Consider the following 14,132-nt stretch of genomic DNA (forward strand, 5'->3'; position numbering starts at 1 on the left):
TAATTAAAAAAATCCCCCATAGGATTATTCTTTTGTTTGATACCTTATATCTAAACACCGTGAAAAGGAAAAACCAATATAATAGTTTTTTAAAAGCATTTGCTTGCAGGATTGCAGTCATAGTACAATGGGTAGGGAGTTTGCTTTGTACCCTGCCAACTCAGGTTTGATCCCCAGAACCACACTGGGTCCCCTGAGCACCGCCAGGAGTAATACCCTGAGTACAGATCGAGGGAAAGCCCTGAGCACTGCTGGGTGTATTTCCCCACGAAAAACAAAGAAAATTTTTTGCTTTCATCATATGATTCTTACCTTGTCGGAAGTCAGATTCAGAGGAAATAATAGATGGACTTTCACTGGAGGTACTAAAAATATCGCTGTGGTAAGCTTTGTATCTTCGCATTGGTTCTAAAAGCATTAAAACAAAAGTGTTAGAAAGCGAACTTGACCTGCATGCAAGCATTTTCGGAGCCAGATTCAGTATGTGGGAGGGTAGGATGCATCCCTAGAATGCACTAGATCTGAGGTGCTTCTGACATCACAGGATCTCCTGAGGACCACTGCGTGTGGCCTGGGGGCACTGAGGGACCACTCTGGTGGCCTTGGTTGTCCCCAGCACCACAGAAGCTCGGAAGCACTGCATCCTTGGGTCATCGTATTGACCTTCCCAGTCTGTCTGGTCAAGTATCAATGTGAGGCCCCCAGCGCTCAGCAAACCAGCCAGGCAGGAGGGAGGGCCCCCACCACACAAGTTTCACTCTCGGAAACCAGGCCACTTAACACAACGCTTTAAATCGACCTATCTCTCTGGGTGGGATTCAGTTCACGTGTTCAAGGTCGAAGAGGCTTGGCACACTTTGCTATGCGCTGGAAGTCTGATACCCACGTAATTGCTTGGTTATGAATGATGGCTTGCTAGGTGTACAGACTTAAGAAGGCAATTTAACTTTTTGGTGTTCCTTTTCTTCAGTGGAAAATGAAGTCTAATAGAATTGCAAAATCAGAGGGCTGTTGTGAGCGTCACATGAATTAAGTATGTTAAGCTCTTAGAATGGAGGGGATGCCTGATAAACATAACCAGTAAATAGCTTCTGAAAGCTTATTCTGTGTCACTGTGTTGGGTACAGTAAAGACACGGTCCCTGGCTCAAAGAATTAAAAATGAAGAATATGAATACACAAATAGGAATGAATACAGAACTTGCAGTTACACCAACATGAGATGTACAAGCATTACATCCGGTGGGTACTATGTAGGATGTACAGGTAATGACAAATGTGAGGTTAAGGCCCCTTGGAAACCTCAATTGGACCTTTCTGACTTTTCCGACAGCTCTGTCTTCTTCATACCCGTGATACCCACGATCACTACCACACATCACCCTTCTTCCCATGCCGAAGTGTGTGTCTTAGGTACCATTCCTGCAGTCTGGCTTGCCTTCTGTTATAATTCAAACTATGGAGAGTTTCCAGAAATGACAATCTGAGTACATATTATTATTATTTTTTAAAGTCTTCAAACTACACTCTTCAAGGGACAGTTCAGAAATTCACTATGTTAGCATTGCCTTTTGTAACCTGTTCCCCAACTCCATCAGTGGCAGCGGCTCACTGCATTGTTGAGACTCAGATTCATTTGCTAGAATCAGGTGAAAAATGGTCCCTCACCCCACTCCCAAAACATATTCACTCGTAAAAATTCAAATAAAACTTTAATAACAATCCAAGTAAAACTCTCACCTTGTGATTTTGGTACTACTGACTTTCCCAAACAAAATTTCCCCTCCTGTTACTGAATTTGCAGATAACCAAAAGCATGTATAAACTTTTCATTTTCTCCCTAAAAGAAGAATGCATTCCACCACTCCCTTTTATTTACCTGAACGCATTTCTTTATACCTTAAAAGAAGCCTCACCATCTCCACAAAGCTTTCACGACCAACTGAAGACTGAGGAAGATATTCCTTCTTGTCCTTTTTTTTTAATTTTCCTAATTTTCATATATTTAGCTAATTATGACTCTTCCTCTGCTTACCCCCTCTACTTATTTCCTCACTTAAAATTATTAAGTGACAAAAATACAACCTTTTTCTCAGATGGACTTCTATCTACCAAGTGTCCAATACATAACACAAAATAAATATTTTTACAAAAGGGTCATTGATAACCTCTCAGTAATTATTTCCATTGCAGAAAGGTCAGAGGGCAAATCTGAGAAGTTAAAAAAGGATTGACAAAAAGTTGAGAGAAAAAGAATACACTGTTCTTTCAAGACCTCTGAGGGTTTGAGAGAAAAAATAGGGGGGGGTGGTTGTTTTTTAAAATTGCAGAATGAGTTATCAAGGTCTTTTTGGCAGAGTGAAATGTCAGAGCATAATTTCACGTAGCAGCTAAAGATCTGTGAGTGGGGAAGATGGAAGTTGCAAATGAAAATGGATTAAAAATCTGCTGACGGAAACAGGGAGAGATGAGAAAGAACTTACATGGTTGATTAGACAAGGAGAGGAAAAGAAATGGAAGACAACAACCAAATAGTGAAAATACAAAGGGGCGCTCAAGACATGCATATCAGAAGGCCGCCCTCCTCCTGGTAATGAAAAGTGATAAAAACGCCTGGGATCTTGAGACCAGTAAAGAAGAACATGTAAGACTGTGTAAAACCGTATGAAAGCTCTTGTGTGGCCATTTGGCTTTAGATAACGCTAGAATACATGCATTTTATTGAACCAGTTGAGACTGATTTGGGGGGCCTTTTTGGCACTAGAGAAACAACAGTTCATGGGAAATACCCACAACTGCGGAGTGAATGGACGTCCAGCAGCAAATCATCAGGGTTTGTCAGGGATTCTGTTTTCCTGGTTTGCAAAGTGAAAGTGTGGAACTTCACAAAATGAATTGTTACTTGTGGTAGAAGGTATTCAATAGAGGTTGGTTAAAAGAAAGAAGAGGGATGAAGGAACACATGAGAAAGGTAAACAGAGTCACAGGAAACAAGCTTGGATAACCAGGATTGTCACAGGGGCTGGGAAGTGTGGGCACTCAGACTGCCACCAAGTTTTAAATGAATGAAGGAAGGACAGACGGGTGAGAAACAAAGTCATAGCAGATATTAAAACAAAACAAAACAAAAAATAAAACTAATCCAGTTCACAATTGTGCCTTGGAAAAAAACAAGTACCTCGGAATCAGCTAAACTAAAGAAGTGAAGGACCTGTACCAAGACAACTACAAAACACTACCTCAGGAAATAAAAGAGGACACGAGGAAATGGAGACGCTGATTCTCACTGTCTCTCACATGACGTGGAAAGGCTCAGTCTCATACCTTGGGGGAGGACAAGTATTGTCTTATGTACGCCTTTAAAATACTGCAGCACCAGCCTTCCAGAAACAGTATTTTAAGGATTAGTTTAGTAGGATTACGTGGATCAGAAATTTTCTTTTCTTTTCTTCCACTCCTATGGCTACAGATAGGAGATCTAAAGTGATGGGAATCTGTGTGTGTGTGTGTGTGTGTGTGTGTGGTGCGTCTCTGTGTGGTGTGTGTGTCTGTGTTTGTGTGTGTGTCTGTGTGTGTGCACGTGCTTCCTGGATTCTTGTAAATGTTCACCATGATTCTTTCATGAAATGACTTGGCTCATATAACCAGATGATTGTTCGTAGGCAATATTTACTCTGCAGTCATTTCTGTAAGAAGATTATAATCAGATTAAAATTCTCAGTCACAGCTGAAGTCAGGGTAGAAAGGCTAGTTCTTGTAAACATGGGCTTCTCACTTCCGAATGACATAATGAATCTAACCATTTCAAGGATCACAGTGAAATTTCATGCGCTCAATGCAGAGGACCTCGCATCGGTGTGTGTGAAAAGGCACATTTTCCATGCAGGTCATTTGGGCAGGAATCTTACTTGCTTTCTAAGGTGACGTACACAGCGGTATAGAAGATACATATTTGTTTCATTTCTCTGTTCTGCGAGGGGGAAGGGCAATTCCTAATTTTTCCCTGAGGTAACCTAATACTACAACTTTTCTTTTTCTGGAAGATTCACATATCCTAAGCAGATTTTCTATTGTATTTAAAAGAAAATTCTAGCACTTTAGATCTGGTCGAGACCCCAGGAGTGTGGTATTAACTGGGTGAATAAAAATAATTATAAAAACTACTAAATAAACACAAAGTATAAGCCCTCATATACTCCTCTTGCAGCATCAATAAACAATGACTTATTCCAACTAGAAAGTATCAAAGTACTGTTTTGAAATAAAGGGCTTCTAAGTATTTATAGAATACAAAATGTTCCGAATGCCCAAATTCTTGAATCATGCGCAATGGACCTACTAAGAACATTCAAGCATATATTTTATAAAATGCACGTAGACCACAACAACCAAAAGGAGAGAGAGAACAAAAGGGAATGCCCTGCCACAGAGGCAGGGTGGGAAGGAGGGGATGAGGGTGGGAGGGATATTATCCATGGTGGTGGAAAATGGGCACTGGTGGAGGGATGGGTATTTGATCATCGTATAATCAAAACCCAAGCACAAAAAATTGTAAATCTATAATCATGGTGTTTCACTAATAAAAATTTTTTAAAAAATGCACGTGTGACCAATTTCATTGCAGTTATTGAAGCTATAATGTCAAAAATGTGGACTCCGAAATTTTAGAAAAAGTTTCCTACAATTGTAGAACTAAATTTATTTGACTTTTTTTTTGTGGTAGAAAGCTAGAGTCAATGTCTAATTTGTTGTTTGCCAAATTCTTTTTCACCTAATAAGCATTTACATGAAGCCTGTCATTTCTCAAACCATCATGCAATAAGTCTATTTAGGACAATGACACTTCCTCATTTCACCAGACAATGCTCTTCTCCTTCACATCCTAGGACTACTCAGTTTTAAGATATGGAAAATGAAGTTGCAGGAAAGAATCTTAATATTAGAAATAATACTGAATGCAAAAGGATAACTGAGAGAATACAGTCAGCCTAAACACATCAGAAAATCACCAAATTTCCTGTGTATAAATATATGTACATAAACACATAACAAGAAGAGGGTTATATTCTCTTAGAAAATATAGGGACACAGAAAAATGACTTAAAGAATAACACTGGGAGTTGGGTATGTGGTTAAGTAGTATAGTAATTCATTAATTATTAAATAAATCCAATAAAACTTGGGTCTAGCTACAAAACATTACTTCAAGAAATAAAAGAGAAAATGAGAAAATGGAAACACACCCCCTGCTCATGGCTTGGTAGAATTAACATTGCCAAAATGGCAATACTCCCCAAAGCACTATACAGATTCAATGAGGTCCCTAAAACCCATGACATTTTTTGAAAAAAATAGATCAAATACTCTTGAAATTCATATGGAACAATAACCCCATATGAATAGCTAAAGCAATCCTTGGGAAAAAGAAGATGAGAGGCATCCCTTCTCCAATTTCAAACTCTACTACAAAGTGGTAGTAATCAACATAGCATGGTATTGGAAAACAGACAGACCTAGAGATTAATGGAATAGAGTTGAATATCTAGACACTGACCCTCAGATATATGATCACCCCTTAATCTTTGATAAAGGAGCAAGATATGTGAAGTGGAGCAAGGAAACAGTCTTCAACAAGTAGTGCTGGGAAAAATGGACATGCAAAAAAAAAAAAAAAGAACTCATACCTCGGTCTACTGCCAGGCACAAAAGTCAGACCAAAATGGACTAAATACCTCAATATCAGACCTCAATCCCTAAGACACATGGAGGAAAATGTGGGTAGAACTCTCCATGAAACTGAAAAAAAAAAAAAAAAAGGAATCTTCAAGGATGAAACACTGCTAACCAACCAAGAGGAAACAAAGATAAACAATACATTAAACTAAGACACTTCTGCACCTCAAAAGAAATGGTAACCAAGATACAAAGACAGTTCACAGATTGGGAAAAATTATTTACACAATACCAATCTGATAGAGCTAGTAACTTTATAAGGCACTGGTAGAACTTTACAAAAAACAAAAACAAAAACCCCAAAACAACCCCTCCCTCCCCCCCCCAAAAAAAACCTCTAACCCTATCAAAAAATGTGGAGAAGTGAGGGCTGGAGCTATAGCACAGTGGGTATGGCGTTTGCCTTGCACACGGCTGACCCGGGTTCGATTCCCAGCATCCCATACGGTCCCCTGAGCACTGCCAGGAGTAATACCTGAGTGAAGAGCCAGAAATAACCCCGGAGTATCGCCAGGTGTGATCCAAAAAGCAAAAAAGAAAAAAATGGGGAGAAGAAATGAACAGAAACTTCATCAAAGAAGAAATACAAATGGCCAAAAGATAAAAAATGCTTTACATCAGGGAGCTGCAAATCAAAACAACAATGAAATATCACCTCACACCACAGAGACTGGCACACATCAAAAAGAACAAGAGCAACCAATGGTGGCATGAATGAGCGGAGAAAGGGACTCTCCTTCATTGTTGGTGGGAATGCCAACTGGTCCAGCTTTATTTTATTTTATTTTTTTGCTTTTTTTGGCGGGGGGGGGGGGGGGGGTCAGACCCAGCGCTGCTCAGGGGTTACTCCTGGCTCTGCACTCAGGAATTACTCCTGGCAGTGCTTGGGGGACCATATGGGATGCCGGGGATTGAACCCAGGTCAGTTGCATGAAAGCCAAATGCCCTACCCACTGTACTATCACTCCGCCCCCTGGTCCTGCCTTTTGGAAGCAATATGAAGACATGCCTCAAAAAAGCTAAAAATTGAGCTTCCATATGACCCAGCAATACCACTTCTGGGAATATACCCTGGGGGCCCAAAAACACACAGCAGAAATGTCCTCTGCACTTCTATGTTCATGGCAGCATTATTCAAAATAGACAGAATCTGGAAACAACCCAGATGCCCAAGTACAGATGAGTAGCTAGAGAAACTATGATACATCTACCAATGGAATACTATGCAGCTGTTAGGAAAAAAATAAAGTTATGAAATTCGCTTACAAATGGATGGACATGGAGAGTATCATGCTGAGTGAAATGAGTCAGAAGGAGAGGGGTAGACATAGAATGATTGAACTCTTTTCTCGGATATAAAAAAAAAAACACATAATATGAGACTAACATCTAATGTCAGTAAAAACACAGGCCAGGAGGATTAGTCCACAGTTAGAAGCCTGACTCAAGTGCTGGGGGAGAAGGCAGTGGGGACAGAGAAAGGACCACCATGGCAAAGATAGTTGGAAATGATCACTCAGCATATGAAGTGCATGCTAAAAACAGGTGAAGGAACAAACATGATAACCTCTCAGTACCTGTATTGCAAACATACATAATGCCGAAAAGAAGAGCAAGGTGGGAGTGTGTGTGTGTGTGTGTGTGTGTGTGTGTGTGTGTGTGTGTGTGTAGCAGCAGGGGGAGCCCTCCATAAACACAGGTGGGGGGGGGGAGGAAGGTGAAGAGGGGAGGGAAACGTGGGACATTGGTGGTGGGAAATGTACACTGGTAGAGGGATGAGTGCTGGAGCACTGTAGGACTGAAACCCGGCCACGATCAGCTTTGTATCTCTATATCTCCGAATGATTTAATAGAAAGAGCGCACATTTTAAAAAAAAAAGAGGGAAAGAAAAAGAAAAGCCAACCCAAAGTGACATAAAGGCAGAGGGACATGATACTTCAGGAGTGATGGTATGCAGAAACTTGGTTGGTCAATAGTATTCTAATCCTATTACCTAAACTAATAAAATGATGGTTAAAACAAAAACAGAAGACTTGGGTTTAGTCTCTAGCACCACAAAAAAACGAAAATAAATCAAAACAATAAAAGCAAAGAATTAACATTCAAATGGAATTCTTATTTGAGAAATTCTGTAACCATATATACTCTTAAAATACTATTTAATTTCTAGTACTACTGCACGATCATTTCGTGTAGAATATTTTTTTGGTCAAAGTACAAAAATTCCATAAACTTGTAAATGAAATATAAGTCTCTGACCAAAATTCATTTCCACTCATAGCATATCGATTCTAGTTATCTTGTACTGCAGATACAAACTTGTAAATAAAATATAAGTCTCTGAACAAAATTTATTTCCACTCGATCAGATCGATTCTACTTATACTGTGATGATAAAAAGCAACTTTGAAATAGGCCAAAGTCTTTAGTCATTAGTTGATAATTCAGAGTCCCAGTTTCCACTAGTTTGCAACATATAAAAAGATTAAGTTGTGGCTTGTGATTATTAATTGTCTATTAAGTATTTAGAAAGTTTAAAAGAGTTGCATGATATTTTAAGCTTACAGAAAGCTTTTTCTGATGAAATGTTCAAATTAAAATGAACTTAAAGTGGCACAAACTGCAATCTAAAAACACCATCTACAAGTGAAGTGACACAGATGTGAGTTCAGACAAGTAACAACATAGAAAGTGAGACTCACTCCAACTCAATATGAGGAATTATACAACCACTTTCAGGTCGGCAATTCTGTACTTCTAAATATACGACTCAAATTAGAGATACAAGCCTCAGAAGGAAACGCACTAAGATGATTGATGTTATAGCTCAGAATTAAAAAAAATTATATGAATTTTTAATATTATGAGCCATACAAAGGGTTTTAAGTTTCAAATAAAGCAGGGAAACCAAACTAAAATTTATGTATTTTTTTTTCTTTTTTGGGTCACACCCAGTGATGCTCAGGGGTTAAGTACTGGCTCTGCACTCAGGTATTACTCCTGGCAATGATCGGAGGACCGTATGGGATGCCGAGGATTGAACCCAGGTTGGTCGCATGCAAGGCAAATGCCCGACCAGCTGTACTATCACTCCAGCCCTGTATTCTTACACAAAGTATTTTTCTCTACAATTTGCAGGAGACTTACTTCTGGGGAGTAGAGATTTTACCTTTAATATGCTTTTAGACTAGACTCTGCTGTTTTCTGCATGATGTGATTCTACATGATATGCAAACATAATAGCACTGTCCTCCCATTGTTCATCCATTTGCTGGAACGGGCACCAGTAATATCTCCATTGAGACTTATTCTTACTGTTTTTGGCATATCGAATATGCCATGGGGAGCTTGCCAGGCTCTGCCATGCAGGTGAGATACTCTTGGTAGTTTGCCGGGCTCTCCGAGAGGGGCGGAAGAACTGAACCTGGGTCAGCCGCATGCAAGGCAAACACCCTGCCTGCTGTGCTATTGCTCCAGCCCACAAACGTAGTATATTCTAAATTTTTGTGTGAGACCCAGACATGCAAATAAAATTGAATTTTTCTAGTTTTCGAGAAATTGATAACCATATGTATTATGCATATTTATAATATATGTATAATTTAAGGCACAAAGCCTGATCATTTGAGTATCATTAAATATTGAACCTAGAAGAGAATTTATTTTAGAAGGAACATATATAAGTGAAGCAGGATAGAGAGAGAAATGTTCTGTGAGCTGTATTTTACTGTACAGATGAAAAAATTTATAGAGTAAGAACGGCAAAAGGAATAGTTTCTAATTCGCTCTATGAGAATCTTATGTAATATAATAGCCACAAACCCGGGCCACGACTTTCATGTGAGCTGGCAGTCGCCCCTTTCTCGTATTCTCAAGGGCTCAGAGCACGGAAAGACACAGATTGCATTTGCTCTTGATTGGCCAGCTATGACTAACAAGCAGGTGATTTTTCTCTCAGTTGGACAGAACAGGGGAGAAAGAGGGGGGCTTTCTCCTCACTGAACATCGCATATCTCAAGTAGCACCATGGAATATACTAAGATTCTTTAATCGCCACCTTGCAATGCACAGTTTACATTAATAAACACTGAATGCTAGCACAGCGGTAGGGCATTTGCCTTGCGCACAGCCGGCCCGGCTGAGCCGGGTTCGATTCCTCCGCCCCTCTCGGAGAGCCTGGCAAGTTACTGAGAGTATCTCGCCCGCAAGGCAAGCTACCTGTGACGTATTCAATATGCCAAACATGGTAATAACAAGTCTCACGATGGGGACATTACTGTAAATCGATAAACAACAGGAGGACCGCGTGACCGCGTGAGTGTATTATATGTCAAGGGTAGTGGCACAGGGTAAGAATAGTTATGAGTGAGGTTATGCCAAATTTATGATGTTGATAGAAAGAGAATGAGGTCCTCAAAACAAATCAGTTCAATATAAGTTAAGTAAAGTAAAGTAAAGTAAAGGCCCTCCCGTTGATCATCGATTTGCTCGAGCGGGCCCAGTAACGTCTCCATTGGAGACTTTGTTGTTACTGTGTCTGGCATCTCGAATACGTCACGGGTAGCTTGCCAGGCTCTGCCGTGCGGGCGAGATACTCTCGGTAGCTTGCCGGGCTCTCCGAGAGGGGCGGAGGAATCGAACTCAGCTCGGCCATGTTGGCTGCGTGCAAGGCAAACGCCCTACCGCTGTGCTATCGCTCCAGCCCATGAGTTCAATATAAAAAAAAGAGCAAAGGTTATACTTGACGACAGTGAGAACTTCACAGAAAGCTTCCTCAACCAGATCACGTCTGAAAGCTTGTTTAGTCTTAAGAAGAAAGCTCTATGAACACAAGAGGCTTTAAGAAACAGAAGGTGATCGTTAAGGAGGGAGGGATTGCCAAGAGAGGGGGGAAAGAGAAAATATAAACAAGGCACTGGAGTGAGATAGGAAACGCTCAAGAACGAGACCAGAGAAATACAAGCATGGAAAGACCTAAACACAGGATTTAAGAACCAGAATGGTATCCTGCTTAGATGACGGAAATTTATTAAATAGCCAAAAGCAGAGTGGAAAAAACAACAGAGAAACAGGGGGGAAAGCCCGGCCGAGAGGTCAGCTTAGAAAACTATTTCAAAAATCTACTGGCAACAGAAAGAGTTGCAGGATTGGCATTGTAGGTGCCCCGCAGATGATGTGATTTGTAACGAATGAGCTGGGGTTTGCATACAAACCCCTCCTCTATCGAAAAAGTTCAGACAAGGTCAGTCTAAAAATGTCAATCTCAGTTACAGGGGTTTAAGGCCTAGCCTGTGATCAGCCCAGAATTCAGAGACAGGAGTAGCCCCCCCAGGGCCATCGGATGTGACTCAAGTTCCCCCTCCACCCCAAGGCTAGTCCTGGTCATAGAGGCACTTGATTCGCCTTGCTGTTAGGGATGCTAAGTTTATCACCTTTAAACATCTGCTTTAAAGGTGATCCAAAGAAGTACGCTTTCATCTTCCTAGTACAATAACTAAGTTATTGATATACGTAAAGTATTTGATCAGCATTATATGAAATGCCTGTTTATGCACATTTGCTTCTGTGGAATTGGTACAAGCAAATCAAGACTGAATATTAAATTCATTTTTGCTCACAGGGTAACCCAATTCAAAGCAGAATTATATTTTCCTTTTCCTTTATTCTATTCAAAAGGAATCAGGTGAAGAAATAAAAATGGAATTTTTATCTTTACTGGTTTTTAGATTTATCTTTATTGGTTTTAGACTTCTCCAAGGGCTGGAGCGATAGCACAGCCAGTGCGGCATTTGCCTTGCATGCTGCCGACCCAGGTTAGATTCCTCCGCCCCTCTCACAGAGCCTGGCAAGCTACCGAGAGTATCTCGCCCGCGTGGCAAAGTCTGACAAGCTACCCGTGACGTATTCAATATGCCCAAAACAGTAACAACAAGTCTCACAATTTGTTGTGAGACGTTACTGGTGCCCACTTGAGCAAATCGATGAACAATGGGAGGACAGTGCTACAGTGCTACAGATTTCTCCATAAAAAGAATGGGATAGTCCTGTGCTGATGAAACAAAACAAAATCAAATAAAACCAAAAAAAGTGACATCAAAGCTTACAACTAGTCTTCATTTTAAAAAGTCATGTATTTCTTCTTACCTATGCTTTATACCTGAGATATATGTCACTGGGCATATATATCCTATGTTATGCGCAATATTTATAAATCCATTGCCTTGCTTTTCTGAAAACGATAAAATTAAAGCTTTTCAAAAAAACTGGTTACACCCACCAACTGCCGTGTAACTCCAACAACGGCCAGGATCCAGAGATCATCACACTCAGCTCCTGGGAGAGAACAAGACAGAGTCTCCTACCCTATGCCTGACTGTCTCCACCAGGGCCCAACAGCTGAAGACCACCGAGGCCCAGCCAAGGCCATGTTGGGAGCACTCTCCACACACTTGGATGAGCCTCACGCATAAAAGAACTGACAGAGGAACCCAGGTGTGTGGGACCCGGGGCTGAGATCTCCAAGCCTGTACAGTTTGGGACTGGACCTGCCAGTAACTAGACAGTTACACCCACCAACTGCCGTGTAACTCCAACAACGGCCAGGATCCAGAGATTATCACACTCAGCTCCCGGAAGCGCGCGGCCGCATTTGCGGCCGCGCGACATCTTATCATCTCATTCCTAATTTGGTCAAACTGGCAGGCTACCAAATGTAACATGCCCACACGGCAGAGTCTGGCAAACTCCCCGTGGTATACCCAATATGCCAAATACCAGTAACAATGATGGGTCTCATTCTCCTAACCCTGAAAAAGCCTTGAATATGGCACTTTAAAAAAAAAAATCTCAGGACTAGGACGAAGAAGACGTTACTGGCACCTGCTCGAGGCAATCGACGAACAACAGGGTGGTCGTGATCGTGATCGTGATCAAAAAAACTGGTAGTGTTTACAATGATAGTAATGCTTAACAAAACTTCACAAAGTTTCATTCTTGGAAACCTTTTTTGTTCTTTTCCTATTACACTTCCACTGAAATGGAACATTCAGTTCTCCACAGTGCTTTTCCACAGCTTATTCCCTTATCCCATCAGCTACTGGAAAACCATCTTGCAGATCCACTGCGTCCCATCAAATTACACATTACTGCAAGGGATACGTGGAAGTCCAGATTAGCCCCAATCCAAGGCAGTTTACTACGAAACCTGATATGCCTCATTTTGAGCTTTTCTTCCATAATATTGTTATTTTATTATGTTAAAATGACATGGCTTTTAAAGGAAGATTTCAAGGGTTCATTCGGCTATATAGCTAAATGTTCAACTTCCTAAGCAGTAAGTTTTTACTCAACCTTAAAGTTACAATAACAAGACACAAGAAATCATATTCAGGCCCAAGAGACCTAGATTCCAAGTACAGTTCTGTTGTGAATTATGAATTAGATATTTCTTCAAAATAGTTTACCTCTGAAAATCAGATGTTTGATTTAAATGGAATCCACACCCCCTTCTAATGCCAAACTTTATGGTTTAATCTCTCTTGTGCTAGTTGCCTGGGTAAGCTTAGCTCAGGAGAACTCCCTTGAAAAGGACTGGGTCAGGTTTCAGGGAGTGTTAAGCACCTGAGGTTTAAGACAACTCTCTGTCCTAGTCACTTAATGATGCTCTTTCAATGTCAGTAAGAGCAAAGTGAAATTGAACCACTTATTCTCTTCAATTGTTATCTTAGTCCAATGTGCACGAACACACAAATTTTTGAAACACCAGGAACTAACGTGTAGTGGGAAATCTTTAGAGTGGAACTCTGGAAGTCTGTAATGGAAATCTACAATCTTCCATAATTAGGGAAGCAATTAATAATTAGATGAGTAATTGGAGGGGGGCGGGTTGAGCTTCCCTCCCCGCCCCAAGCAGAGCCCCAGCAACTGAAGACCTCTGTAACCAGCCACAGCCATGCATAAGACCACTCTCCACACGCTTGGACGAGCCTCACGCATGAAGGAACCGGCAGAGGAAACCAGGTGTGCGGGTACCCGGGGCTGAGATCTCCAAGCCTGCTCGGATCGGGACTGGGCCTCCTCCACCCAGATCCCCTATCTTCAGTAGCTAGGCAGTTACACCCACCAACTGCCCCCAGGGCCATGTAATACCATCAACGGCCAAGACCCAGAAAACCAACTATAAAACCAAAGCTACTATACTATACTATACTATACTATACTATACTATACTATACTATACTACCAAGCTCCTCTTATTGTCTAGTTCTCGTTCTCAGAGAACCCAACAGGCTACTGAGAATATCTTGCCCGCACAGCAGAGTCTGGCAAGCTCCCTGTGGCGTATATGATATGCCAAAACCCAGTAACAATGATGGGTCTCATTCCCCTGACCCTGGAAG

At 41.0% G+C, this 14,132-nt stretch overlaps 1 protein-coding gene across 1 annotated transcript in view; it reads right to left on the reverse strand.

The window, feature by feature from the left end:
- Window positions 1-14,132, reverse strand: part of PTPN13 (protein tyrosine phosphatase non-receptor type 13) — a 212,000-nt gene that overhangs the window by 98,919 nt on the left and 98,949 nt on the right. Inside the window, exon 8 of the mRNA XM_056111140.1 lies at window positions 313-408. Within this exon, the coding sequence (XP_055967115.1) occupies window positions 313-408 (96 nt within the window). The remainder of the gene's footprint in view (window positions 1-312; window positions 409-14,132) is intronic.

This window comes from Sorex fumeus, unplaced genomic scaffold (assembly GCF_029834395.1).
Source record: "Sorex fumeus unplaced genomic scaffold, SorFum_2.1 ptg000013l, whole genome shotgun sequence".
Taxonomy (NCBI): Eukaryota; Metazoa; Chordata; class Mammalia; order Eulipotyphla; family Soricidae; genus Sorex; species Sorex fumeus.